Raw genomic sequence first — 26630 nt, 5'->3', positions numbered from 1 at the left:
GCTCCCTCCTGGCTTCAGGGACAGTATTTTTCCCACACACCCCTTTTAGAAACAAAAAGGCCATTCTTCTCACCACCTTTCATGTATTTACTTTCCAATGTCGACATGGCTGGAAAAAATGAGGTATCAAATACAAGTGATGGCATTTGGGAATATAGTTTTCTAAAGCAACTTCAGTGCAACAGGGATAGACCTATATACATGCACACAACAGTCATTTACTGGGCCCAAGACACATTCAGGTGACTTAATGGATAGGATACTTTAGTACGTGAAACAATCCCTTCAAAAATAGCCTTTCATACAAGAGACTGAAAATAGACTTTTTAGCATTTCCTTTTATTTGGACATTTCTTCTAAGATACAGCATTTATGAAGCATACATTAATTAATTATGTCAGACACCATGACAATTCCAAGCTGAAGTCGTAGGGATAACATTTTGGTTTCTATCTACTCTGGCAATGTCTAGTGGGGAGAAGACCCTACACCCTGTTGTTTTTGCTTCAAAAGTAATTGCAAGTTTAAAAGTACAATGATCAAGTGATTTTAAAAAAATGCTGCTGAAATGTGTCCAGTTTTTAAAGTCTTGAAAGAAAAAAAAATGGTTTGAGATAGCAAACTAACTCAAAAAGCCAAGAGTGCTGCTTTAAGAAAAGCTTTACTGAAATCAGGAGGACTTTGTATCCATGTATGGCCCTGAAATGGTTTCCTTTGCTAAAATCTGCTGCTTGTGAGATCAGATGTCCTGGGAGAATCTGCCCCACAGAAGCAGACATCTATCAGCAGGAGAGACCTATTACGAATAGTGCAAATTTACTGTGACTGCTACCAGATGCACAAAGCTTTGGACATGTGGAAACAGAAAAATCAATGCCCCCAACCCACCTAGGACACCCTCATGATGGTGGGATTCTGTGGGGAAGTGCACTGAAAACAACTGGGCCAGCACAAGCAAGAAAGCAGCTGTATGATCAAAGCAAGTGTGTTTTAAGTACAGTACATTAATCACCACCTGCAACTTTCTTAGGGCTCTAAAAAGTGTGTGCAGGAATGCACAACGGATTAACATACCATGAAACAAAATTGTTCCAGACAGATGCTAGAGAAACGTTCTTCGAAATAGGGCACAAGATTATGTAGTAGAAGCAGTGAACGTGTCATTGGAAGAAAAAACAAAAACTACCTGAAACTTAATGAGGTAATATTTGAGGAATACTTCGGGACTATACGTTTCAAAAGCACTTCTTTCAGCACTGGGGAGGATATAGCATATTGGTTAAAATTAGAAACAGCAACACATCCACATTAAAACAACATGATCATGTTTTAAACGGGAAAAAAATAAGCAAAACTAGATTTGTGTTAGATTCTACAAATTCTAACTTGAAAACAGCTGGTTTTATAGCATGTAACATTAAAATATTAAACCTATGAAAAGTGCATGTAAAATACTGATATGTAAAGTATTTGATGAATTACAAAGCACAGTTAAACTCAGTAGCTTCCTTTAAAACATGAAAAGCAGCATTCAGTTTTAATGTGACAAAGATATATTAATCAGACTGCTCAGTATGAGGATAATGCCTACAGGCATCTATCACTCTTATTAGTAAACAAGATACAATAAGGCTTTTATACAAATACAATGAAAATTAAAAATCATACATTTAAACAATATTATCACTTCTGGAATTGCCAAATCCTTGGAAAAAATATTCAGTTGAAATGAAAAGGCAGAATTCCAGTACTTCTAGAGAATCAGTAGGAAGATATACTGGGGGAAAAATAGTTGGGGTGCTAGAGTTTAAAAGTACTTCTGTCTCCTTAAATCATTTCTGTTAGAGCCTTTTCATGATATACCACGAATCCAGTGCAAATCCAGAAGTTAGTGTACTTCGCCATGTAAGTAGCAGTAATTATCCCAAGCTGGCCAATCCAGGGCTTTCTAAGGTTACTCTTGAATTCCCCCCCGATTCTGAACATGAATGCTCATAATCCACAACCAGTATGGCTAATCTTGCTGGGAGCATGAGTTGGGGCTTTATAACCCTAAAGACGACTGATTAAAACTATTAGTCCTGTTTTGTATTTTCACCTGCTCTGTGAAGGGTGTTTTGGACACCAATTATTTGACTGCAGCCCCTGCATAAGAAATTGCAGCCTCTGCACAAAAAATAGTCTAATTTACACCTGTGGCTGGGATTGCATTATGAGAATACAATGCAAATAAGTTAGGAAGCCATCAATGTGGAAATGGCCACTCTAGGACAGCAACTTTCATCTCCTTTGTGGTAACAAGCTCTGACTGGCTACAGCCACAGAGGAAGCTTGCCTTTTAATAGAGCATTTTAAAGTAATCCTAGAAGGAACACATTTTCTTAGGCATTTTTGTAAACATGGTGCCAGCTATAAAGTAAGCATGTTCAAGTAAAAACGCTTTAATGTACCATAAATAAAGAACACACATTAAAGGCTATGCTTGAGTGTAGGTACCTGAATGTTTCTTTTAAAAAAAATCAATTAAAGAGCATATACTTTCTTATCCACAATAAAACAAAATAAAAATAGGGGGAAGATGTCCCAAATCAGCTATCAGCTATTAGAATATTGGGCTTGTTTTATTTACTTCAACAGTGACCCTATCAGTCACATCTCTTTCTCACCCATGAAAAGCCTATTTAAACCTGTTTCTTTCTTCAAGTGACAGCATCTTTTAGGTGCACAGAGAAATTAAGTCCAGTACCACATCATTTTAATAACGTGCCCTTACAGCAGAGATATGTTTGAAAATAAACATACGCTTCGATTTTTATGATACATTAAAATATTGCACGCGGCAGTTTGCAACATCTTCCTATGTATGTCTGATCATCACTCACCGTATCTGGGTTTTTTATTTTTTTAAAAAAGGGTCTGGAAAACATTAAGTGAGGGTTCACAAACATTTCAAAATGTCAGTTTCACACTGAGGAAAATCATGACGAGTATCTGCAACCTGAGAGATTCTGGAAAACCTTTTAATCACATGATATCCTTGTTCATAATGTGTCCAGATGAAATGTTCCCATAGAAACAGAAAGGGAACATTTCTTTCTTTTTTAATAAAGGAGGTCCAGATCAGGGATAACATTACATTTAAATTAATTAATGTGTAGCAAGGTCTTCAGAAAAATCATAGGACTGGGAGTGGGGGTGGTAGTAGGGGAATAGTTTATTTTCCAGATAAATATTTGAGATGCATTTTAGATGAGCCATTTCACCACAAAAAACCACCTCCCAACCCCCCCAAAATAAATATTGCACAGTTATCACACATCTGGCAAATAAAAAACCAAAACGAAAAGCCAACATAGATCCAAACAATAAATAAATATAAAATATAATATAGTTGGGTTGTTCTTTGACTTTAGAAAACCTTATTCCAATAATCCTTATCCGGGTTCCAGTTTCTTGTATTGTGCTTAGTTATCGTTTCCTATTACCATTTATGTTTCTTGACACTTGCACAAATCCAGTTAAAAGATGGGACTATTAAAGTAGTATCGATTTTATAAACCTGCATTTCTGCTCCTTAAAAATTGTTGTACATTTAAAAGTACACAGTACACCATGACACTTCTGAGATGTTTTGAGGCAGTACTAGTAAGCAGCTCTGTTGTACCAGACAGTAAACCAAAACATTTTGATGATCATTTGTCACACACTGACATAAATAGGGAAACAATTTTGATCAATTATCTCTCAGGGTGAAATCTGTAAAAAAAAACCTATTTAATCTTGTCATAATGAATGGTGTTTCCCAAGAGTATGACTTCTCCTACTTATTTCAATACAGTTTGTATAGGCAAAATGCCTGATCAATTACACTGTACGTTGCCCGTTTCTGTTACATTTTCAGATCTTTGACATGTATGTATGTATGTATGTATGTATACAGAAGTTATCCTTAAACATTTCCATCCTTCACTGAAAATCTCATCTGGCTTTAGCTCCTCTCTGGTTCCTGTTAATTAGCAGATCACTTATGACTTAATTACACTGAAATGTCTTATAAGGAGCTTTAATATAGCCTCAGCTTTAGCTTCGTGGTCAACATGAGAATCAGAAACACATTATGGATTGGCTGTACACACACACACCACCGCACTGGAAGCAGTTGTATGAAGCTGTTCCACCCAGTGGAGACACAGACAGAACCTGCGATTGGTTGCTGTTTGGTACAGAACAGTGTACGTGTGAAACATGGAACGTATGAAGGGATTCTCAGAACTCTTAAACTTAAAATTTCACACATTTTTTTCTTTGCCATCAGGTACACATTGTAATTTTGATCTTAAAAGGAAAAGGGAAAAAAAAACCCAATCATTATTTATCAGTCACAGACTGTTTTTGGTTTACAATGCAAATATAGGACAGCTTGCAACCAACAGGGGGGGGGAAAAACACATTTAGGTGTGTACTGAAGATTTTCTTAATCTCAAAGCTTTATGTAGGCCTCAGCACAAGACTAGTGAATTTGTACAAATGTGCATGGTTTCCATCAGCCTTCAGTTGTGAGATAATTACGCAGCATTCCAGTTTTCTGCAACGCAGTTTAGAGCATATACACGATTTTCCTCCAGTACTTTTCCTCTACTCCTCCCCAACCCCCAATGGCTTTTCACTGAATTTATTTTCATTATTAGAGATTGTAAGTAGAAACTGATGGTCAACAGCTTAACTCTGTTCTTGGTTCAGACCCGAGTGATGAATCCTAGACCCAAACTTGCTGGAATCTGGATAGTTTCTAATGCAAGAGAGGATGGGTTAAATGGGAAAGTAACTGGGAAAATATGCTTAGCATCCATTAACAGTTGAGGGGAATCCTTCCTGTCTCGCATACGCAGCTGCAAAGGTAAGAATGGATCACGTTAGTGTCTTATTAAAATACATAGACTGACATTTCATCCAAGGCTGTTTGGATAAAATACATTCTTTTAAAAAACAATCCTATTCCTGTTTGTTTAAAAAAAAGACAACATGTTGTTTTAAAGTAGCTTACGGCGATATTAGCATGCATCAGATGCACACTTGTAGATATTAAGCACTCTTTTGAGGCATGAGTTGGGAAGGCAATGCTTCCATGCAAAGGGAATTGCCTGTCGTCATTGCACACTGTTCTTCAATGCATGTGCTTTCGTTGATACAATTTGTTAATACCATTCTCCTCAATTTACTGCTAACAGACAAATGTTTGTTGTCCCAGTTCCTACCAGCTGAGTGTGCCAGAAACTGCCTGGAAGAACTTTTCACTCCTCTTCCCAAATACACAGAGGTCTGTTCCATCCATATGAACATATTCTCTGAGACTCTTGCACCTTCTTTCCCCAAACTAACCCAGGTCAGCTTCTCTTTGGGACAGGCTTGTCTTTTTCATCCATAAGACATTCAGCATACATGCTGCCTGAAGTTCCACAGGTGTTCAGTTAGCTCCCTGCTGGACGCACAAACTGCTAATGGGGCTAGCTGGGAAAGCTCTGTTGCCTCAGAGCAGCAGAACTGGGACAGAAACTGCTGGATCACATGAAGAGTGGAGTATGCAGACAGGAAATGGCTGACTCTCCAAAGCTGGGAACAGGGACCATTTCTCCCCAAACATATCTCCATTTTCTCAAGTTAACCTACTTTTACCATTCTCCCATTTCCCAACTCTTGCAATAAATAAACCCACTTAGACAGTCTTACTCCATCATCTTTGTTATTATTGTTACTAATAACAATGCTATATGCTTATCAGAAGAGAGGTATGGAAGGGGGGGAGAGCCCACAATGATAGTAGTCGTTTTCTTTCCCTTCCTATTAAGAAAGATACTACTAACATTGCTCCTCTCCCACCTTCCTAACTCTCTTCTGGTATCAGAAGACGCAGTCCCTGAGAAGAGAGAAAACGGTTTTTACCTGTATCGTCCGGATAAAAGACACAGACACTCTTTCTTCAAACTCATTAACGGGAGTATATAAGTTCAACACTTTCACAATCTAAAAGAAAAAAAAAAGATATGGCTAACAGATTCTTGCTATTTACCCCAACAAATGTTTTAAATTTAAGTCAGTAGTCGTTGTCACTCATGATGTGATTGCAATGGGATCACTCCTAACTATGACAAAATCTGCAGTCAGCCTGAAATCTTAAATCATTTGCCAGCTTTTTTTTTAAATCAGCATTGGTATATACAATTCTTCAGTAAGTCTACTCTTTGTTGCAGTTGATAGAAACTGGAATGTCTGCAGTCAAAATTATACTAAACATACATCACACTGTGTTCCAAAGGATTAAAAGAAAATTCCTTCTCCCTAAAAGAACAAAGAACCTTATTCTGTTCTTCTCTCTGAAACAAATCCTAAAAGCAAAACTAAGACCCTTGTTTTTTTAATGGCTCTCTTTAATGTAATCTACATTTGGCCTATGAGTTTCCAAAGCTTCCTCCTGTTCCATCATTTGGTTTTTATCCGGTTCGCCCTTCTGAGCTGAGCATGCAATGACCGCTCATTCCACAGGAAGAGCAAAACGGCAAAGGGCAGACAGAAGTCCAAGAAGGTGTCCAAGGTGGTGGTTACCTGTGCAGTGGTTAATGCGTGGCACATGGAACAGATGGCCTCGGCATCCTCGTCTGTTTTCTTTTTCACTTGCAGCAGCTGAGCAGCCTGGATCAACGGCTCCAGGGTCTCCTTTGCCCCGCTGTTCATCAGGTTTTTGTCACGAAGCCATTCTTCTAGCTGACTTACATTGTACCTACATGTTTAATGTTTTTGAAAAAAATCACAATCTTTAAGAACCTTTTCAGTCAGCCTGAACAAGCAGAAATCATTTTCTTAAGGCATTCTTGCTCAACAGCCCTTCAAGCGGTACTCTGTTAATTATTAACAAAAATGTTTCTACAGGTGAAACAGCAGCTCCTTGTTATGGACAAGCAACGTACAGAATACCTTTAGAACACAAAACACTGAATCACATGTAGCAGGCAGGAATGAACCCCCCCCCAATTCCTACTCTTTCTAGTACTTCAAGTTGGATAGAGGGAAATGGTTTTTCATTGATTCATCTTCCTTTATACTTAGCAGGGGAAACAGGGTTTTGATTCAGGCACAAAACCACACTAATCTGTTCAGGAATTCTAGTTTTTTAAACAAGCTAATCAACAGACTATTTGTTTTCTCTGCCATCTCTGTTCCTTCGTTTTGTGTTGTTGTTTTTTGTGTTCTTAACAATTTGTAAACCACCCAGAGCTGGTGGGAGTCAGGCGGCATATAAATTTAATCAATTGTTGTTGTTGTTATTGTTATTATTAACCATCATATGAAAATAAAATTATTTGGCAGGGTATCCCATTGAGAACACTGGAGTTAATACTACAGGTAGTCCTCAATGAACAACTGCCCTGTTCAGCAACTGTTCAAAGCTACGACAGCACTGAAACAGTAACTTTACAACCAGTCCTTGAATGTACAACCATCGCAGCATCCCCGCAGTCGCCAAATCGCCATTTGCTTGCTTTTACAGCCAGCTTCTGACAAGCAGAGTCAATGGAGAAGCTGACAGTAAAATTGCACGCTGGAGTCATGTGATGCCTCGCTTAACGACCGCGGGTGATTCCCTTAACTACCATGGCAAAAGTGAGATGGTAAGTCCTTCACGGTCATGATGTCTCGCTCAACGACCACATTGCTTAGTGACAGAGTTGCCAGTCCCAATTGTGGTAGTTACGTGAGGACTAACTGTACATTATAAGCTGAAAAGAAAACGGTATGTTTGGATGCGTCTCCCTTAACTTACAAGCCAACAAGGGGCCAAATCATTCTTTGCAGCAAGATTATTTTTCACAACCCACATCTAGCTGCCCAGGACTGTTGCCATGGTCTAGAAACAGCTTTTCACATGTTGAGAGAGGCAGGAAAATCAAACCAGGATCTTCTACACATAATGCCTATCTTTTGCTGCTGATTAGATGCTAGAAATCCCTCAAGCCACATTCATACCATTACCAAGTCAGCCACACAAGTTCCCTGTATATGAGGCCTCATGAGAAGACAATCAGCTGATTGTCTTGTGTTCTTAACATGAAGGCCTTACTGTGCTAGATCAGCGCACCTATTTACTGAGCAGGCAAGTCTCTAGCTGTGGAGAGGGAGGAAGTTTGCCCCCATATTTATATACAGAATGAATGGATGAATGTTCTGAAAGCATCCCTTTGGTTTGGCAGTCTTTCTCCCACATCCCCTCTTCTACAAGTAAGATTGCACAAGACAACCAGCTGATTCAAAATAATTTCCTGTTCAGCTGAGCAGTCCCTCTCAAAGGACTTCAAATACCAAAGGAGATATCCCCACCTTATCTGCATGCCTTTGCTCCAGGAGCACATGTCTTTTCGCAGGAGAAGGTTATTGAGGGTCACAGCCCCGATGATGTAGAACATTTGCTTGACCACCTGCTTGATGAGCTCAGGATCCATCCCATGCTGACACATGATGGAGTGGAAGGTGTTCAGCTGTCGGATTATTGAATCCAGGGTGTATGTCCCTTCATCGGCAATGCTAGAGGTTCTCTTTCGGAGGCCAGTGGGTTTCACTCCTGACACTCCTTGGATAGTTTCATGCTCCAGCATTCCTGAAACTGATTAGAGATATCATTAATTTAGTTGAGAAATACTATTTCTGAAAACAAAAACAAAAGAAGCATGAATAAACTTTTATGGCATTTTGAAACGTCAAGCCCCACTGCCTATTCAAGCAAGAAAATGGTAGAGCGGTAAGAAGAAAACAACCCTGTGACACAGAAACATAAGCCAAGCTAAAACAAAAGCAAAAGTCTGAAAACTTTCCATACTAAAAAATCTCCTGAAACAGGGAAGTCTTTACCAAATGGCAAGAGATAAACTGTCCTAGGGCAGGACAAGCCACCTGGGGAAGACCTACTAAATCAGTAGCACAAGCAGTGAAACAGCTCAAGTTTGTTTGGCTACCCATGGACTCAGTGACCCAGAGCAGGTGTTCTCATGTTGATCAGTCCTTGTGATCATCAGGTCCCACATGTTATTTGGAACAGAAGCAGCTGTTTAATTTCAACAACAAAGAAATTAATTGATCCAGCCAATATTCTGGCAGTTTGGGAACCAGGTGGTTCGGAGAATATTAACCACAGCCCTGCTTTGACAGATTGCAGGCTCTCTTGCCCACAGCCTAGCTACTGCTGGAAAGTCCATAAGCAGGTCCCAAGGACCACAAAGCCTCTTTGGCAGTGACTAGTATTCAACAGCCAACCGTGTTGGGTCCTGCAAGCAGGATATAGACATCTTAAGTAGTAGCTATAGATAGCCAGAGCGTTCATTTGCCTAAATAACTCTAAGCACATAGCAGTGCAACACTCTGAACTTGGCTTATACAACTGATACAAGACAAAATCCTTCCACTGTAACGTCAGTGGAAATTACCAGAGGAAAATCCAAATGATGAAAATGACCCTCTTAATTAGAAAAAGAAGCCACAGGTTTCTCCCGTGGGCTATTCCATTTCACCTTACCAATCATTGGCTGCAAAATATTCTCCAAAACTCTAACAAGCTGCTGGTAGATCTGGATGGCCAGGTCACTTAGGACTTGTCTGTACTCAGCAAGGTCAAAATTAGTCAGGCAATGTTCGTTCTGACGAGATGTGTTATGCTTCATAAAACTCTGCAGGTACAGAAAAAAAACCCAGCCAAGTTTGTATTGGTATATTTTATACTGTCATATCCAAAGAGGTGAGGAGGACAGCAACTTTTAAAAAAACAAAAATTCCATTTGATAAGGACAGTACGGTTAACTTTATTTAGGCCTGCTAGGGGAGTGAGACCTCTCTCCCACTTCAAAGTGCTTTAACCAACAGAGAAAAACTGAAATGCAGAAACTTACTTCTTCACCACTGTACTGCTTCAAACAATGCAAAAATCGGCATGTGTTGGACAGCCAGAAGGAGACGGTTTCGAAGTCATCACCTCTTTTCTAAAAGCAAAAATAACAACAGTATCAATGAAAAGGCAATGTGCATTAAAAGAGGATTAAAATGCAAGGTTGTCGATAATGGAACACTTCCTTTGCTAAAGTAAAAGGTATTTCTACATCGCATTAGATTCTGCACAGTGTTCTGTGTGCTTCTCTTTGAATCAATTTCTACATCATGAAATCCGTGCCATGGATGGAGATTATGCTGGTGTCTTTTGTTTTTCTTACAGAAAAACTGAACTGTTACCGTGATTTAGAGACAAGCTCAGCAGCAGCGCTTTTAATACAGCTCTGGGTTGACATTTTAACTGAAACTGTAAACTGACCTTCAGAATTTTTTTGATGCCGTTAATTGTCGAAGTCAGCAAGGACCTCACTTTTTGATCATCGTTAAGGTAGTCAGCATGGCGGACGCACATGAACAAAATGTAAGCTGGCAACCCTGGGATGAGATTCACTGCCACTCCACGAGGCTTCAGGTCTGAGGGAGAAGTCACAAAGAGGAACACAGGAATTCGCAGATCACTATATTTAACATGCTCTAGTGAGACCGCAGAGAGCCAGAAGTGGGTGAAGGCACTGGGCAAGAAACTAGGAGAACATGAGTTCTTATCCTGCCTTAGGCATGAAGCCAGCTGCGGCACTCTGAGCCCGCCTCTCTCAGCCCTAGGAAGGAGGCAAGGGCAAGCCACTTCCGAAAACACTGCCAAGAAACCTGCATGGACTTGTCCAGGCAGTCGCCAGGAGTCAAGAGTGACTTAAAGGCACAATAAATAAAATAATAAAATAAAATAAAATAAAATAAAATAAAATAAAATAAAATAAAATAAAATAAAATAAAATAAAATAAAATAAAATAAAATAAAATAAAATGTACAGCTTTTCAAGTAATCAATAAGTCTTTGTCATTTTAAAATGGATGCTACTGATTTTATTCCAAGTTTGTGTTTCTTTGTGCAAGCATCAATTTAAAAAATTATCTGGGCTTATTGTAGAACAGAAGAGCTTAAAACTATCGGAGAAAAGGGATTGTGTAGTGCAACAGATGAACAACTAAACTGTACATAATGGAAAAAGTAACTTAGTTTGCTAAACTGCCACATGGTGCTTTTTATAAATAGGAAGTAGAGAAATAGAAATCTCTCACCTAAAATAAGATTCTTAACGAGCTTTGGTTCATCTTCTTTCTTGTACTCTAACATTCCTTGGAAGTCTTTTTCTTTCCTTGGAATATTAACAGGATGTATTGGCTCATCAATTATTTGTCCAGGTGAAATGTTCTCCATCTGGCCCACTAAATCAAGAAAAAGAAGAAGGGAGTGGGGTGTGAACAAAAGCTAAATCTGATCTAGGGAGCTGGCACAGGACTGCGGAGTTTTCTTACTGGGAATTAATGAATTAGCATCAGGAGTTTTACTTATTGCTGAGAAAGTACATGTTGTTTATGAACCATCCAAAAACTTGGGTTTGGGTGTGTCTCTGCAGCAGGTTCCTCAACCTTGGCAACTCTAAGCTGTGCGGACTTCCAGTCCCAGAATTCCCCAGCCAAAAGCTGGCTGGGGAATTCTGGGAATTGAAGTCCGCACAGCTTAGAGTTGCCAAGGTTGAGGAACCCTGCTCTACAGCATACAAGCAAAACAATTAAATAATTAAGGCTTGGCTATGGGTCTACAGAACGCTTTTAAGGAAATATTGGGAACCATCATTTGTTTTTCTAAAAAATGCTACAAGAATCCCTTAGCAGGCTGAGTGAAGATCAGGAATGCGCTCTGGAATGCTGATCAGCTAGAACTTAACCTGGTCTTGTATCAGTCCAGGACAATAAATATAACACATGGCAACTGGAAAAACCGCTAAGGTTAACCGATAGCAGACCAATGACAGAAGGCATCCAGAATCCAGACTTTCTACATAGCTTTGACATTTCCCTGTGCTGCCTGCATGCCTGGTTTAATTCAGGAACTAAAGACCTGAAACACACTTGCACTGCCAACACATCAGGCTATATTTAGCATGGCAAAGGGAAGGCAATGATTAGATCTCAGCCACTCCTTTAATGTAATTGTTAAGAGAGCACTTTTCCTGCCCAGGTGTGTTGTTCCCTCTGCAAAAATGCCTACTAGGTAAAGAAGTCCCTGATTTCTATGTGTCGTCTCCTTACAAAGGGTGAAATGCAATCAAGTGAAGATTGGGTTATGAAGCAAACCAAGAGCAGAGCTCAGGAACGCTTTAATTAGGGTGTAGATTGCCTTGTATTCTAGCTCTAACAATATCATGGACTTCCTGTGTGTATGAAATCCTGTCTTATATGGCTGTTACAAGGGAAGATCCAAAAGTCAATATATTACTGTTATCAGCTCTGATACCAAGGGCTCTCATATTCAAGGGAATGGGAGTATTGATCAAGGAGCATTTGCTTTTGGCAAAAAACCAATGCTGTCCTTTGGTAAGCAAAAAATATGCTGAATGTTTATCCTCCCTTAATCAGCTTCCACTCAGCTCCCATGACAATCTGTACTGCTTCTTCAATGTATCTGATCTTAATTATTATTGCAGAATACTGCTGCCCTTTGCATGAGCAACATCAGAAATCCTGGTCTCAGGCAGACAGTGAAATACATCTGTATTTATGTTTAGAGGCAGAAACAGTTTTGACCACAGGCAAGTACTGTACCTTCAAGCTCATCAATTTTTTTGGCGAAAACTTTCAGCTGCTTTTTCAGTTTGCGAACAGTCTTGTCCTGTTTTTCCAGCTGTTCCATTAAATCCTACCCAATAAAATTGAGGAAAAAACGGGTGAGAGGCTGAAAAGCGCCAGAAAGGCAACAGACAAGACAGAACCAGTGCTGTTAGTGCTACAAGGGAAACTCAGGACAGCTGAAAGGCAATGCCACCATCTGGCTAAAATTTGCAAGCCTGCGCATTGCCGAGAACATCAGAAGTTAGATAAAAATCTTGCTCTCTAAAGTACACTGAAATACTTGCAGCGTTGACAGAGGGTTTGTGTGGCCTTGTTCCAGAAATTCAACAGATCCAGTACCCAGGTCTCTGGCAGTCTCTTACAGGGCTAAGGAGACTGAGCTAGTCATCATCTAACCTTTGAGAACATTTGGCAGACTTGAGGCCCGCTCCTGTTCTGGATAGATTTGCAGAGACAAAAATAATCTGGTCCTTTCCATATATTTTGATCGTAAGGCTAGTGAAGTAAACATCATCCTTGAAATAATAGTTTTAAAACCCCTCTTCGCCAATTCCTTATATTTATGATAACTTTGCTTAGCCTTTGCCTTTCTTCTCAGTCCATTCTGGTACATGACAGCATTAAAAATTACTATCTAAATACTTACTCAGAGGCAATCTAGAACCATGAAAGGCCACCAGCTCCTTTCCAGAACGTAAAGTTCACCACTAGGACACTCCTATTTCCATCGTGCTGCAGTGTTCATATTAGTGACAAAATGTGCACCGACCGGGGGTAGGGGTGGGCAGAAGAAACATGCTAACACTATTGCTGCAACAGAAGGGTCTGGGTAGAGGAACAGCACAACAAAGTTCTCTGAAAAGGACTTCCTTTGAGAGTGGACAGCCAGTTCTTTCTTTAGTTCTCCAGAAGTAGCAAACAAAAAAGAGGGATCTGAACCAGGTACATACAATCATCCGTTTATAAAGTGGTATCTGGTATGACTGAGACATCATGGGATCATCTGCATATAACTCCTCATAATACTGAAACAACAGGCATAAAATACAGATTCTTCCTATTCTTTTAAGGTGCCCAGTTTTCAAAAAGCTGCACACAAACAGGCACATTGTGCAATACCGTTTGCATGTTAAGGGATTAAAATTCTGAAAATCTCCTACAGAGCAAGGATGCAGCAAAAGAAGTACAGTCAGACAGGACTGTGCTTTTGTCAACCCCCCTGAATTACAGCTGAAAGTCCTGACTTTGCTCCCATCTGGGTGTGTTTCCTTTCAACTTCAGTGCGGTGGTGTACAGAGGCCAAATGCCAAAACAGGTATCCTTGTTCCAGTATTTCTGGCCCTGACTATAGTTTATTGGCCCATTTCAAAGAGACAGATGTGTCTATCTCTCAGAACTAAAAGGCAAACATAAGTGAAACCATTTACTACTGTTCAGTTTGAGAATACTGAGCCTATGACACAGTTCAGGTCACAGTGATATTCCTATCACCCCACTGAAGAAGATAAAGGAGGTGCAGCTGACTTGTAAAGAAAAGCATGGTGGAACAATTAATCCCATTTGGTTTACCTATTTGAAGTAACATCGACACAGCTCTTTACATTCTAGATACATTAAGTCACAAGCGTTTTTTTTCTATGTAAGAATCAGATTCCCTTCCAACTAAGCTCCATGAGTTAGACAATGGCAGAATTCGAAAAATGGGCACAAATACAGTTCATCTCATAAAGCATAACAAATACATGGCTCTTCTGAAAAAACATGAAAACATATTGCAAAGCTGTTGAGGGAGTGAGAGATCCTTCAAAATAAAAAAAGCAACCTGTCTATTACAGCTTGGCATATCACCAGTGTGGAAGTAGGACAAGCAGTGGTCAACTGGAGTCCCCCTGGGCAGGCCAGAAGTCTGATAAATACTAGCTGTCTGATTGAAATAAACCCTTGTTCCTCTTTCTGGTTTTTTTCCCCCAAATACTGGAAGTAGCAGTGGAGAATCAGACTCATAAGAGAGAATTAAAAACTATGATGTTTTACCATTGCTCTGTGTGGGAAAAATACTTATGCCCACCTTCCCATGTCTCACTTGATCCTCCCAACCTCTGGCCATGCTGCGTGTTACAGTCCCACAAGACTTCTGGAGGGCCTTAGGTTGGGGGAAAACTATTCCAAGGTTCCTCCAAGGCATTACATGAGAATAATTAGTGAGCTGCAGATGCTTTGTTAGGATTCGTACAAATGTTGCAAGCAACAGAAAACATACCCAACTTGGTGCTTTTTTAAAAAACAAAACGAGAGCAATTTCAAATTTTGACACTTCCAAAACACAGAAGAATCCCACCAGATTTTTTGCATCAACCTTGGAAGTACCAAAGCAAGCCTTCACAATAAAATATGAAAAGTCAGTATCTGCCTGCCTCAGATGTCTGGAAGCAAGGGGTCCTAAAGTCCAGCTTGGAAAAGCATAGCTATGTCTTCAAGGCCTCAACAAATCAGGGCTTCTGCCTCCCTTGTCCTCTTCCCCAAAACCTAGGAAGTAGAGCTCAGTGCTTCTGACTACTGAGTTATGAAAAGCCCTTACCAAGTTTTCATTTGTCAGGCGGGTGATTTCATGCTGTAGGCTGGCTTCTATTCGGGCTTCTGGGGGCAGCTGGAGGTTCTGTGCCAACAACTGCTGCTGGCGATTATTCTCTTCCTTCAGACTCTGAATCTCTCCACGGAGGGCCTCCATGTCATTCTCATGGCTTCTTTTCTGAGCCTGCAGTTGAGATTCCAGAAGCCTACAAGAAGCCAATTGAGGAAGGCCAAGAGAGAAGGAAGGGCCAGAAAGAAGTAGAAAAGCACATTATAAGACTGCACACGCTCATCAAAGATCTGAAATTTCAATTGCTGTTGAAGTAAGCAAGCAACCAACTTATCAGGAAAAGTAAGAAAACTAGAAGAGCGTTCTTTAAACCCTTTTGAGTGTCTTCAGACTGAACTTCGCTTGACTGACTTCACACATCCAGCAGAACTATGGCTGATCCTGGATGAGCATGCTGGTGTTTCAAGTTTTATTTCAAGGACAGCTGAACTACAAAATTATAAAGCAGGTGATCCTTCTAGAGCAGTGTTTCTCATTCTTAGCAACTTTAAGATGTGTGGACTTCAACTCCCAGAATTCCCCTCCCGGCAATTCTGGGAGATGAACTCCACACGTCTTAAAGCTGCTGAGATTGAGAAACACTGCTCTGGAGCCATATTTACTGCAAGGAGGACACTTCAGAATAAATGTCTGTGGGGCACTGTTGAGAGGACAGAAAATCACAAATTATTTATAACAATTAATTAACAAGATTGCATATACCACCTATGCTGAAGGGTAGTTTATTACAAATAAATACAATTCATTTATTACTACATTTTTACCATCATAGGAAGTATTTAGATTTTCTGCCTCAAACACCTAACATCTTAGGTTATCTCTGGTCCCTAAACGTCAGAGAACTGTTAAGTAACCCTAACCCTTAAGGCAGGGTTCCTCAACCTTGGCAACTCTAAGCTGTGTGGACTTCAACTCCCAGAATTCCCCAGCCAGCTTAGAGTTGCCAAGGTTGAGGAACCCTGCCTTAAGGGCCCTGTAACTAGTTTCTTACAAACAGTCAGATCTCAAACGGGACAAAGCAATCTATCACAGTGAAGGATTGTCTGTCACGCAGTTACCTTCTTCAGGATTATTCTGCTCAGAGAGAAACAGAAGTATCCTAATTAAAGCAAAAATGATCACAGCCTTTGAAAGATCGGAGCTTCAGTTTTAAGATTAGTGCTGATCCAAAGGCCAACAGAAGAACTGATAACAAAAGACCCTGTGCTACTGATTCACTGCACAGCCTTGGGCATGTGAACCAATGATTTATTCGCCATACGTGAATTGTGGAGGAAAAGAACAAATCATCTTCAAGCATCACTATCAATGCTAACACTGCATTTCCTATGAACAGGCGCACACCTCACTAGACCACTCTGATCAGACACAGCCTTTCAGGGTTTAAATATGCCTAAGCAGATCAGCTAATAGCTACATCAACCCAGCACGTGAAGGTAAATGTGAATAATTTACCTTTCATTTCTTTTCCACTTGCTCTAGAACCTTGCAGTTCTAGAACACGAGGACAAGAAACAAAAGCCACAGAGCCACCTCTCCCCTGTTTTCCCTGCAGCACAGATCACCCCCAAGTTAGATTTTAGCAGACTTACAAAAAGATGCAGTTAACTGTACATGTTTTGTTAGCAGTACAAGAAAAGGAAAGACACTAGTTAAATCAGCATTCATTGCAAAAGTCGTTTTTTGAGCTTTGCTGTTTTATCAAGCTAAAAATGAAACTACTTTTGTTGCTCAACTACAAAAACAGCACAAAGGAGTAAAGGTTTAGAGAATACATATATATATATATTCAAAAAAATTGACTCCCGCATTCTCAAGTCAGCGGATGCATTTAACAGCCATATTTACAGAACTGGGTATACAGACTGTGTTGAGATCATTGAAGTTTCTCAAAATGGCCTGAACCTGGTATTTTGAAATGGTGTTTTTTCTCTTTGCAGAATAGCTATTTGTAATGACTTAAACTGACAGGCAAATAATATGTTTAATTATTTGTATGTTTCATCCTGCTAATCTTAGGATAGGTACTGGACTAGGCATTCTTTTTGGAGATTAATAATTAAAGTTTGATCTGCAACCTTTTCCAGCTGACACCAAGATTTGAGGGACTCTCTGAAAAATATGCCCACTTCCTCCCTTAATACGGTGAATCCCCCTAAATTGTAGCAGTGGGTACTGTGGCTCCTGTTTCTGCTCTGTTAAATATCTTGATGGAGATCATTCAGGCAGTGAAGCCAGGAGGAGGAGCAGAGGAACGCACCTTCTTGCCAAATAAAGAAACAAAATTCCCCCGAGGAAGAATGTGTTAATGCCAGAACAACAACAGTCGGTCCTCCTCCTTTTCCCGTCTAGTAGGAAACATGGACAGATTTTGCATTTATTGGCTGTGATGGAGTTCTTTCCATCGTATGCTCACTTGTCCTCTCCTGCTGAAGGTAGAAGATGCGCTATCTGCAAATGAATTCTGCCTCTGCATTTACATTTTTACGGCTTGGACCTTTCCTCATGGCCCCAGAAGATGCCCAGACATGTTGATCCTAACACTAGACATCTTTCGACTGTAATATGAGGCTTAGATGCCCAACGTCATTTGGAGTCAGGCAGTATGTAAATTTAATCAATAAATAAATGCATACTATTCTTTCTTTTCCTTTAACAAACATATTTGGATTGAAAGTAATTGCCAAAAGCAGCTCCACAGCATGTTAGTAACACAAGAAAGTGAGTGAGTGAGTGAGTGAGTGAGTGAGTGAGTGAGTGAGAGAGAGAAAGGAAGGAAGGAAGGAAGGAAGGAAGGAAGGAAGGAAGGAAGGAAGGAAGGAAGGAAGGAAGGAAGGAAATGAAAATAACAACCCCCATCCTGAGAAATCTTGTAACCTGTTGGCTTGTTTTAGCCCTTCATATACCAGCCACAGTTCTCCATCCTCGTTCAGCAAATGACAGTCTTGAAGAGATGAACTTCCAAGCAAAATGATTTTAAAATGCAGAAACACAAAGAGGGACATGTGATGGAGATGATGGGACATGGTAAAAGGACAATGCAAATTAAGACAGTGTAATTGGGAAAAAAGGAAGCCTTGATCTCAGTAAGTATAATTCCAAGCCGTATACTAATGCAATCTTATACAAGTTTATTGAGAAGCAAATCCCATGTGGTTCCAAAGATCCTAATGCTTACATTTAAGCAAGATTGCAACCTTCCCGACTTGTATTTGTGTAATCCCATAAAAATCTGCTAAGAAGCAAGCCCCAGTGATTTCACTGGACTTGCTCCCATGTAAATATAGAAGTTTAAGGTAATGCAGTTGTAAAAGATACCCTGTGAGCAATCCAGATCGTAAGATGTGTCCGGATAAGGCTGCTTTATTCCAGATTCATTAAACCAGAGCAAATAAGCCATATTCTTATACGTAAATGTAGAAGTTTAAGGTTCTGTATCCTGATGAGAAGGATTTTACACAGCGTAAGTAATTGAAGAAGGAAAGAATCTTTTCAGCTAGCCTTTGTTCACTGTGATAGGAGGCCAATGCAATATTCCAAGGACAATGAGGCCAATCTGAAAGTATTTTCGCTGCTGTTCAGTCTAAGGGCAGGTCTGATATGGCAACCAAAGTTGGCAAGAGGTAGCGTCTGCCCCCTACATTATCTACCAACCTCCTTCTGTCCCTGGAACAATCTTGTATGTTAAAAAGTTTGCTTTTTTTTCCTTTAAAAGAACAATGCTGAGAGATTAAAACCAAGGCATAAAATTAAGCTATATTTTCACATGAGGGTAACACACAGTTTAGCAAATTTCAGAATAATGTACCAAAACCACCTCCCACAAAATATTTTCAAGTGTCAAATGCAAGCTGATTTAAGGTTTATTTTCCTATGAAAGCTGAAGGCACTGAAACCATCTTGCTCTTTAGAGAGATTAAAACAAAAGGACCTAAAATGTATATGTTTGAAAGTCAAAATTTATGGAGTGAAAATGCTGAAGATGTGCAAAACGTTTTGAATTCCAAACACCCTGTTTGGAGTTTGAAGCAACTGTCTTACATTCAGGATGGGCTGTTTTGATCATTTTGGAAGTGTTTAGGGCTCAGGGTATTATATCTCAAGTTACAAGCACTTCCAAGCACCCTGTTTCAAATGCAAACCAGACCTTTGAAATTCAAAGCAGTTCAACTCTTGAAATGTTCTGTACACCCCATAAGTGTGTGTGTGTGTGTGTGTGTGTGTGTATGAGAGACAGAGAGAGAGAGAGATTGAGGGGAAAAAATGATTAATGTTGGGGGACAAAAAGGAGACGAAGATTTGAGACTTTTACTCAGGGCATGATCTGAGTTCATATACCTGTTTGTCTCCTTCAGTCCAATATAAGCTTGAGCAATCTCCCCTTTGTCCTTCATCTTCTGTACATCTTCCAAAAGGATTGTAGAGTCTGTCATGGTATTCTGGAGATAACCAATGAAAGAACAAATGAGAAAGATTCAGTAGTACATGTTTAAGTACATGCCTGCCTAAGCAGCGTATAAACTGTGTGGTATAAACATTATTTAGTTACCATTAAAGTAGACATGTCTCTACTGTACTGCTCTTCCAGAGGAATTGCTAAAGAAATTTGCACTAAATGTTTTGGACTAGCATTATGAGATGGCTTGAGTTCAAATTCTGACTGAGTCATGAACTTCCCTAGATGACCCTTGGCCCAGTCACCCACTCTGTTTTAATTACGTCTCCCAAGATTGTTTCAAAGCCGTAACAAATACAGCAACACAATAAAAAAATTCTTCTCTAGCTAAAGTGCTATAGGGGAACCACCTTTTTCTTTTGGACATCCTTATTTTAGCTATAGCCAAAGAAATAGTAAAATGGGTAATGTACTGCAGATCAAACATCACTTGTTACTTTCATGGGGTCATCTCAGTGGCTTGCTTGAATACATTTGGACGGACACGTGGCAGGTTTACAAGGGTTCTAGCATTAAAAATAAAATTACATGCAACAAGGTTACCTTATCATCCTGGTAATCCATGTGCAAGCAGGAAAATAAAGAGACAGACTAGTCATCCAACATACATACTCTTTAAAACTGATTGATGAGGAGGGGGCAGCTGCTCCCGCAATTCTTCCGTTTGCTATCCTAACATGCTTCAAGGGAAATTGTTTCCTGTAGGAAATTGCTAACTTCTAAGCTTCAGAAAGGCCACTCCAGACCACTGTGGCAATCAAATGGTGAAGAACTGAGCGTGCTGCCCCCCCACCCCCAACATTCCATAAATTAATACAACAGTTGATGAAGACCAATGGTTACTCAAACATACTCAATAGTTAGGAGGAACAGTTTCCTGCAGTGGAAGAGATTACACATAAATCCTGCACTTAATCTGTTTTACACATAGCTAATGTGCTACAGAATAAAATCCATGCCAGCATTTGATTTGATTCTAGATTGTACACTGGGAGAAAAGAAGCAATATAAACCATCCCTGCGCTGTTAACTAACATGAACATGGATAATACAACCAGTTTTGTTTCTCCTATTCACCTTGGGCTGCACTGCCTCCTTCTGGCTCATCAGCTGAGACCTCAGGATAAGGACTTCCTCCTTGCGTACCTCCAGCTCTTCACTAACAGATGTCATTTGGTCCAAAAGGACCCTGTATGCTGGGGCACCAGGCATAGTGACATCTGGAGCATTCTTCTCCATCAAGGCCTTTCTCAACTCGTTCAATTCATTCTTTAGTTTCTTATTCTCTGACTCAAGCTCTTGACGCTGCAGGGTATAAGGTGGGAAAAACAACAACAGTTGTCCTCATTCACCAGCTGTCCTAACAGAAATCAAGATCAAGGTAAAAAAGCCAATTTTAGTTACTGATGGGCTTGAAACAAGATGTTCTGACCCTTATGTATATGGCAAACATACGTCTATTTTATTCCAAGTGAAACCCTTGTGTTTTTCACTAAAGAACTCTATGAATTGGTAGACAGATGAAGTCATGAGAGACCTGTCTTTGTGTTTGTATTGTCTGGTTTTCTTCCATGGAAGGAATGGCAATCAGTTAAAATATACAGAATAGAAACACTCAGACCCAGTGTTTTTCAAACTTGACAACTTTAAAAGTGTGGACTTCAATGCCCAGAATTCCCCAGCCAGCCAGAATTCTGGGAGTTTAAGTCCACACATCTTACTGTTGACAAGTTTGAAAAACACTGACTTAGACATTCCTAGAGTGGAAAAGTAGTCTAGAAATCTTGGAACCTTCCAGACACGCTGATATTTCCATATTATGGAAGCTGGACAAATTCCAGGTACTTCTGTGAATGTGCCTCAGCCTAATAATTAGAATAACCAAATCACTACTGGCTACCAGCTTCCATATATAGTTGTACTGTAGTATGTACACGAAGCATTGGTGAAAAGGTGAAAGGTCCCCTGTGCAAGCACTGAGTCATGTCTCACCCTTGGGCAGGGGACGCCGCTTTCACGACCTTTTCTTGGCAGACTACAGCAGGGTGGTTTTCCATTGCCTTCCGCAGTCGTCACCTTCCCCAGCAAGCTGGGTCCTCATTTTACCAACCTCGGAAGGATGGAAGGCTGAGCCGACCTGAGCCGGCTACCCGAGAATCCAGCTTCTGCTGGGATCAAATTCGGGTCCTGGGGAGAGTTTCAGCTGCAATACTGCCACATACCACTCTGTGCCACACGAGGCTCCCTACATCAGGACTTTTTTTTTTAAAGTTCAGTAAATACCATTTAAATCTGTTTTTCTAATTTAGCCTACTTTGGGGGTAATGCACAGGATTCAGTGATCCAAAATACAACCTTAAGTGATTCGTATTCCAGCTCTGCTCCTCTCATCTGAGGCCTTTCTTCCTCCTGGAAAAATCCCAGGGACAAAAAAAAGAGATTCCACTTTTAAAAACAGAATATTTCAGCCATTATCAATAAGAAGTGGATATTTCAGTGAACTCCCTGTATTCCTTTTTAGATAATGAGTAATGTTTATTTAATGTTTAAGCATTTCAAGCAACATACAATAGTAGGTTTGGACAGGGTTCTGCAGCCTAAGCCAAGAGGGAAAGGAGAATGATTTTCCAAAGGTTACAATTACTAAAAGCACCACTGATGGCTCAGCTGACTGTATCAACAACATTAAGATAAAGGGTAAAAACATCCTTTGAGGTTCACAAGGGATGTTCGTGAAGCAAAACACCACAAGGAAAAAAAATATTCTAACCTGCTTCTAAAAACCAATGGATCGAAACCCCAAAAATTAAGGAATGGACAACTGCAGTGACAGCACTGGCAGTGTTTCGCATATTCCTTAATTACTTTCTGCATCTTCCCCTGGAGGGAATCATGGCTCTACCTTCCACCTGCTGAATGGAGTATCATTGCTGGAATAGGATCCCAACTGTCACCATCACCTGGACAAGCCTAAATTCTAGAGATACACAATCTCTTCCGTCTTACCTTGGCCTTAGCTCGGAGAACCTGGTCCTCCTTCCGGTCCAGCTCACCCTGCAGGGACTGCTTTTCTAGCTCCAGCTCCTTCACTCGTTTTTGTAGTTTGAGGAAGAGAGACATGTCCAAAGGTGCCTTCTTCTCACCTGGTTCCTAATTTACAAGGCAAATGGGTAAGGCTGGGGATCAGAAAGCTCCCAAGCTACTGAAGGAGGGGCAGCCTACACACTGTTTGTCACCGTGAGGAAGAGATGGAAACACATGGAAATAAGCTTTCAGGAAACAGGGCCCACCGTGTGGAGCACCTGCAGTGGCAACCACATCAGAGCAACAGTTTGAAGTCTCCGTGAGGGTCATACCCCAAGCTGGCTTTAAATGAACACATTAATGTGCAAACTGAACATAAAAGCAAGAATACAGGGGAAGACATGATGGGGAACACATACATTTTACTTCTTTAAAATTGCTGCTTATTGAAGTTCAAATTCTTCCAAACTTTTAGCCATCGGGTTCCCACCATATTTATATTTTATTGTATATTATATTTATTTTATAGTTTTATATGGCTTTTTATCTATGTTTTATTGTAAACCGCCCAGAGCCCCTTCTCCGGGGAGATGGGCAGTGATAAATTTGATAAATAAATAAATAAATTTTAGAAATCAAAAGTTTTAAAGTCAGTTAGATAACCAAACATTATCTATCTATCTATCTATCTATCTATCTATCTATCTATCTATCTATCATTCAAATTTCTATCACCGCCCATCTCCCCCACCACAGGGGGACTCTGGGTGGTTTACAACCAAATTTTTAAAAAGCATCTATCCTAAAGCTTCAAAAATTGAAACCTAGTACACAGTTTAAGGTCCATGATAAACCATGGCTTTCTGTATTATTTTTATGGAATGGAAAAAAAATCCAGGTTAAGAATCAAATACGAATTGTGAATACACAAAGGTCTTGTAACTTTATAATACTGAGATATTTTAAATCATAGTTTAAAAATGTGGCTCAGCCATCAGGTACTTAGTACACTGGAACAGTTCGGGATATTCCAAAATGATCTCCAGAACTGATTTGCTGTATGATGATGAGATCTTGTCATTTCTGCACAACTGCTGCATCATGACCGAGAAAATAACAAACTGTAGTGTGGTTTCCAACCTTACCTCTGTTCTCATTGGTAACTCTTCAGCCTCAGTGATCTCAGAGCTGTAAGTGTATTCTGATTCATTGCTACTATGGGTGGAGTCTGTTCTCTTGTGCCCTGGCTTGGAAACACTCTGGAAGGAAAGGGAGCACCAGCATTAACTTTGGTGCCTCCACAGGCTAAACGTTTCCTGCCTTTTAATGGGTTCATCTCTTGAAGGGGCGGGAACTTAGACAATTTATGGAGAAAAATGAAGAGTCTTTGCTGAATAAAGGCAGATGGAGAAGCAGGAAGCAGGTAGAAGATGCAGGATGCCCTCCCCATTCACTGCATTTTCAATCTGAATTGTGCACATTCACATTCCTTTTGAGCTACTAGGCAGCATCTGTCTCCAGACCCAAGACTGATACTGAATCCTGAATTCCGCTTCAGGCCAACTCACCCCCATCAGCTTCATCTCGTCCTTGAGGTCATCATATCGCTCTTCTAACCGGCTGAATTCTTGGAGCAGATTCTGGTATCTCTGTCTTTCGTTGTTCAGATCTAGGTCCAGTTGTTTTGTCTCCTCAAGGTGCCTTTTCTCCATGACCTCTGCAAAGAAAAAGAAAAATGAAATCAAGACTTACCTATATCAGAGTCACCTGTGAAGAGGTGCTTCTTCTCCAAAGTTTCTGCATCTCTACATCACTCCATCCATCCATTCCTTCCCTCCTGCCCTAGTCCATGCCCATCTCTACTTCAATTATCCTCAGCTACCTTGGCATCTTACAGGGCAGAGATAAGAGCACAGGAATGTTAAACATCCAGCTGTCACTCCTCAACCATTTCTAAGTCACTGCGTGGCCAAGGCCCAATTTAAATAAGACTCCATACAATAGCTAACAGTCATAAACAATACAATCAAGCGGAGTACTGATTCATAAAAAAAGTAATTGCTATAGTGCCATTTGATCTGGGGGGGGTTGTTTTATACAGTATATTGATTATTTATTTATTTTATAAAGCAATAAAAATAAATAAAGCTCTCTTTCTTTCCTTCTTTTCCCCTAAATATACCAAAGGACCATTTCAGGTCCTTTTTTCCTCAGTATATACAGAACACTTCAGACTGATTAGTGTTACATAACTTGCTCAGGTTGAAGGACAGAAGCATGCCTGAGCATGATGAAATAAAATTCTAATGCACAGCACCCTTATATCGGGGTAGTATCGAAATTGGGGATAATAAACTGATTCATCTCAGGTCTGCAGTCCCAAAAAACCTACAAATGGGTATGGGAGGTTTCGAATAAACATGAGAACTATGGAAATAAGAGGGGCTATCAGTGAAAGAGAGGAAAGGGTAGTATTGCCTATGTTGGCTATGGCCCTATTTGCCATTAACTCTGGTCCCACCTATGACTGGCACAGGAACTCCCAACACAATGCAGCTCTCAACCAAGAAGATTCTCCATCATATCATGCTTGAGTTGCCCAGTTCACTCACTGCTCTCTCCCTACACATGAGAAATAGGAATTCCCTCTAGCCCAGTGTCCCATATTCAGATCCATATACCTATTAAACATGGAAACTAGGTTTTAATCACCCAAAGTAAATTCCCAAGCTAAGCTTACCTGTAAGTTCTTTGGCCTGGTCTTGGATGCGACTATTCAGCTCATCCTTCTCCTTTTTAAGAAGTATGTTTTGCTCTTTTAGTTCCATGACCAGCTAAAAAAAAAAGGTTTGAAGGGGAAGATTTGTAGTATTCTGGAAATAAATTGATTAGCTTTTCCGCATGATTCCAATAAAATTAATTGCTAAGTTTATAATGAGGCTGTTGGTATCATTATCAAAATCTTGTCTATACACAGCATTTCACCTAGTCTAGGACATTATACTGTAGATCAGACTTCCTCAAGCTGGGGCCCTATGAATCCCAGCCAGCATTGTGAAGGTGCCTCTTTGAAAAAGCCTGATTTACAATATAAGGGTCTCCCTAGTTTTGACGAAAATGATACATATGGTAAAACTGTTTCTTTTTTAAAGTGTAATTTTGATGAAGTTGTTCTTCGACTACAGGCTGCAGCCAACTGGGGACAGACAGGAGCAAAAGCGTGGGGAAGAGAACAAGACTAATGCACCCATCCCCACGTTGCCCTTCATCGGCAGTACTTAAAATTGGTGTGCTTCGGAACCAAACCACTTTACCTTGTCTGTTTCTTGCTTGTAGTGGTCTGCCTTTTCTTCAATTGTTTTTTTCTCAGTCTGGGTCTGGTTCAGCTCCTTTCGGAGCCTGCCAATCTCCTCTTGAAGGCTAATGACGCGATTGGTGGCATTCTTGGCCTCTTCTTCGCTCATCCGAAGCCTTTCTATGTCATTCCTCAGCTTCTCCTTCTCGGAATTGTATGCTGTCTCTAAACTAGTTAGCTTCTCAACCAGGGATCTGGAATCTCGTGACTGAATGAAACCCAAAATAATGCAGATCAATCTTGAGAGTACAACAGACACAGGGTAAATATTTATGGATCATCATGTATCCTATCTGCTCAAAAGATGCACATCATCCCACATTACAACTGTACCTTCCCCATCCTTTCAGTCAGTTTTTCTCAACCGCCCAGAATTCCCCAGCCACTCATTCTTGGTCTCTTCTTCGCTCATCCAAAGCCTTTCTATGTCATTC

General features: G+C 40.2%; 1 protein-coding gene across 2 annotated transcripts in view; it reads right to left on the bottom strand.

Moving 5' to 3' along the window:
- Positions 1-318: 318 nt before the first annotated feature.
- MYO5A (myosin VA) overlaps positions 319-26630 on the bottom strand; it is a 63184-nt gene continuing 36872 nt past the window's right edge. Inside the window, exons 22-40 of one of the 2 annotated variants that reach the window (XM_063313879.1) lie at positions 26156-26404; positions 25582-25675; positions 24410-24558; positions 23987-24100; positions 22824-22967; positions 22173-22226; positions 20895-21122; positions 19700-19800; positions 18239-18319; positions 15299-15497; positions 12694-12787; positions 11167-11313; positions 10346-10500; positions 9930-10019; positions 9560-9710; positions 8371-8653; positions 6601-6775; positions 5941-6021; positions 319-4889 (exon numbers count right to left, since the gene is read on the bottom strand). In XM_063313879.1, the coding sequence (XP_063169949.1) occupies positions 4737-4889; positions 5941-6021; positions 6601-6775; positions 8371-8653; positions 9560-9710; positions 9930-10019; positions 10346-10500; positions 11167-11313; positions 12694-12787; positions 15299-15497; positions 18239-18319; positions 19700-19800; positions 20895-21122; positions 22173-22226; positions 22824-22967; positions 23987-24100; positions 24410-24558; positions 25582-25675; positions 26156-26404 (2742 nt within the window). In that variant the 3' untranslated portion in view covers positions 319-4736. Of the gene's footprint in view, positions 4890-5940; positions 6022-6600; positions 6776-8370; positions 8654-9559; positions 9711-9929; positions 10020-10345; positions 10501-11166; positions 11314-12693; positions 12788-15298; positions 15498-18238; positions 18320-19699; positions 19801-20872; positions 21123-22172; positions 22227-22823; positions 22968-23986; positions 24101-24409; positions 24559-25581; positions 25676-26155; positions 26405-26630 lie in introns of both variants that reach the window. The other variant, XM_063313878.1, reaches the window with a different exon arrangement.

Source organism: Candoia aspera, chromosome 13 (assembly GCF_035149785.1).
Source record: "Candoia aspera isolate rCanAsp1 chromosome 13, rCanAsp1.hap2, whole genome shotgun sequence".
NCBI classification, from domain to species: Eukaryota; Metazoa; Chordata; class Lepidosauria; order Squamata; family Boidae; genus Candoia; species Candoia aspera.
This window is presented reverse-complemented; position numbering and strand designations above follow the sequence as displayed.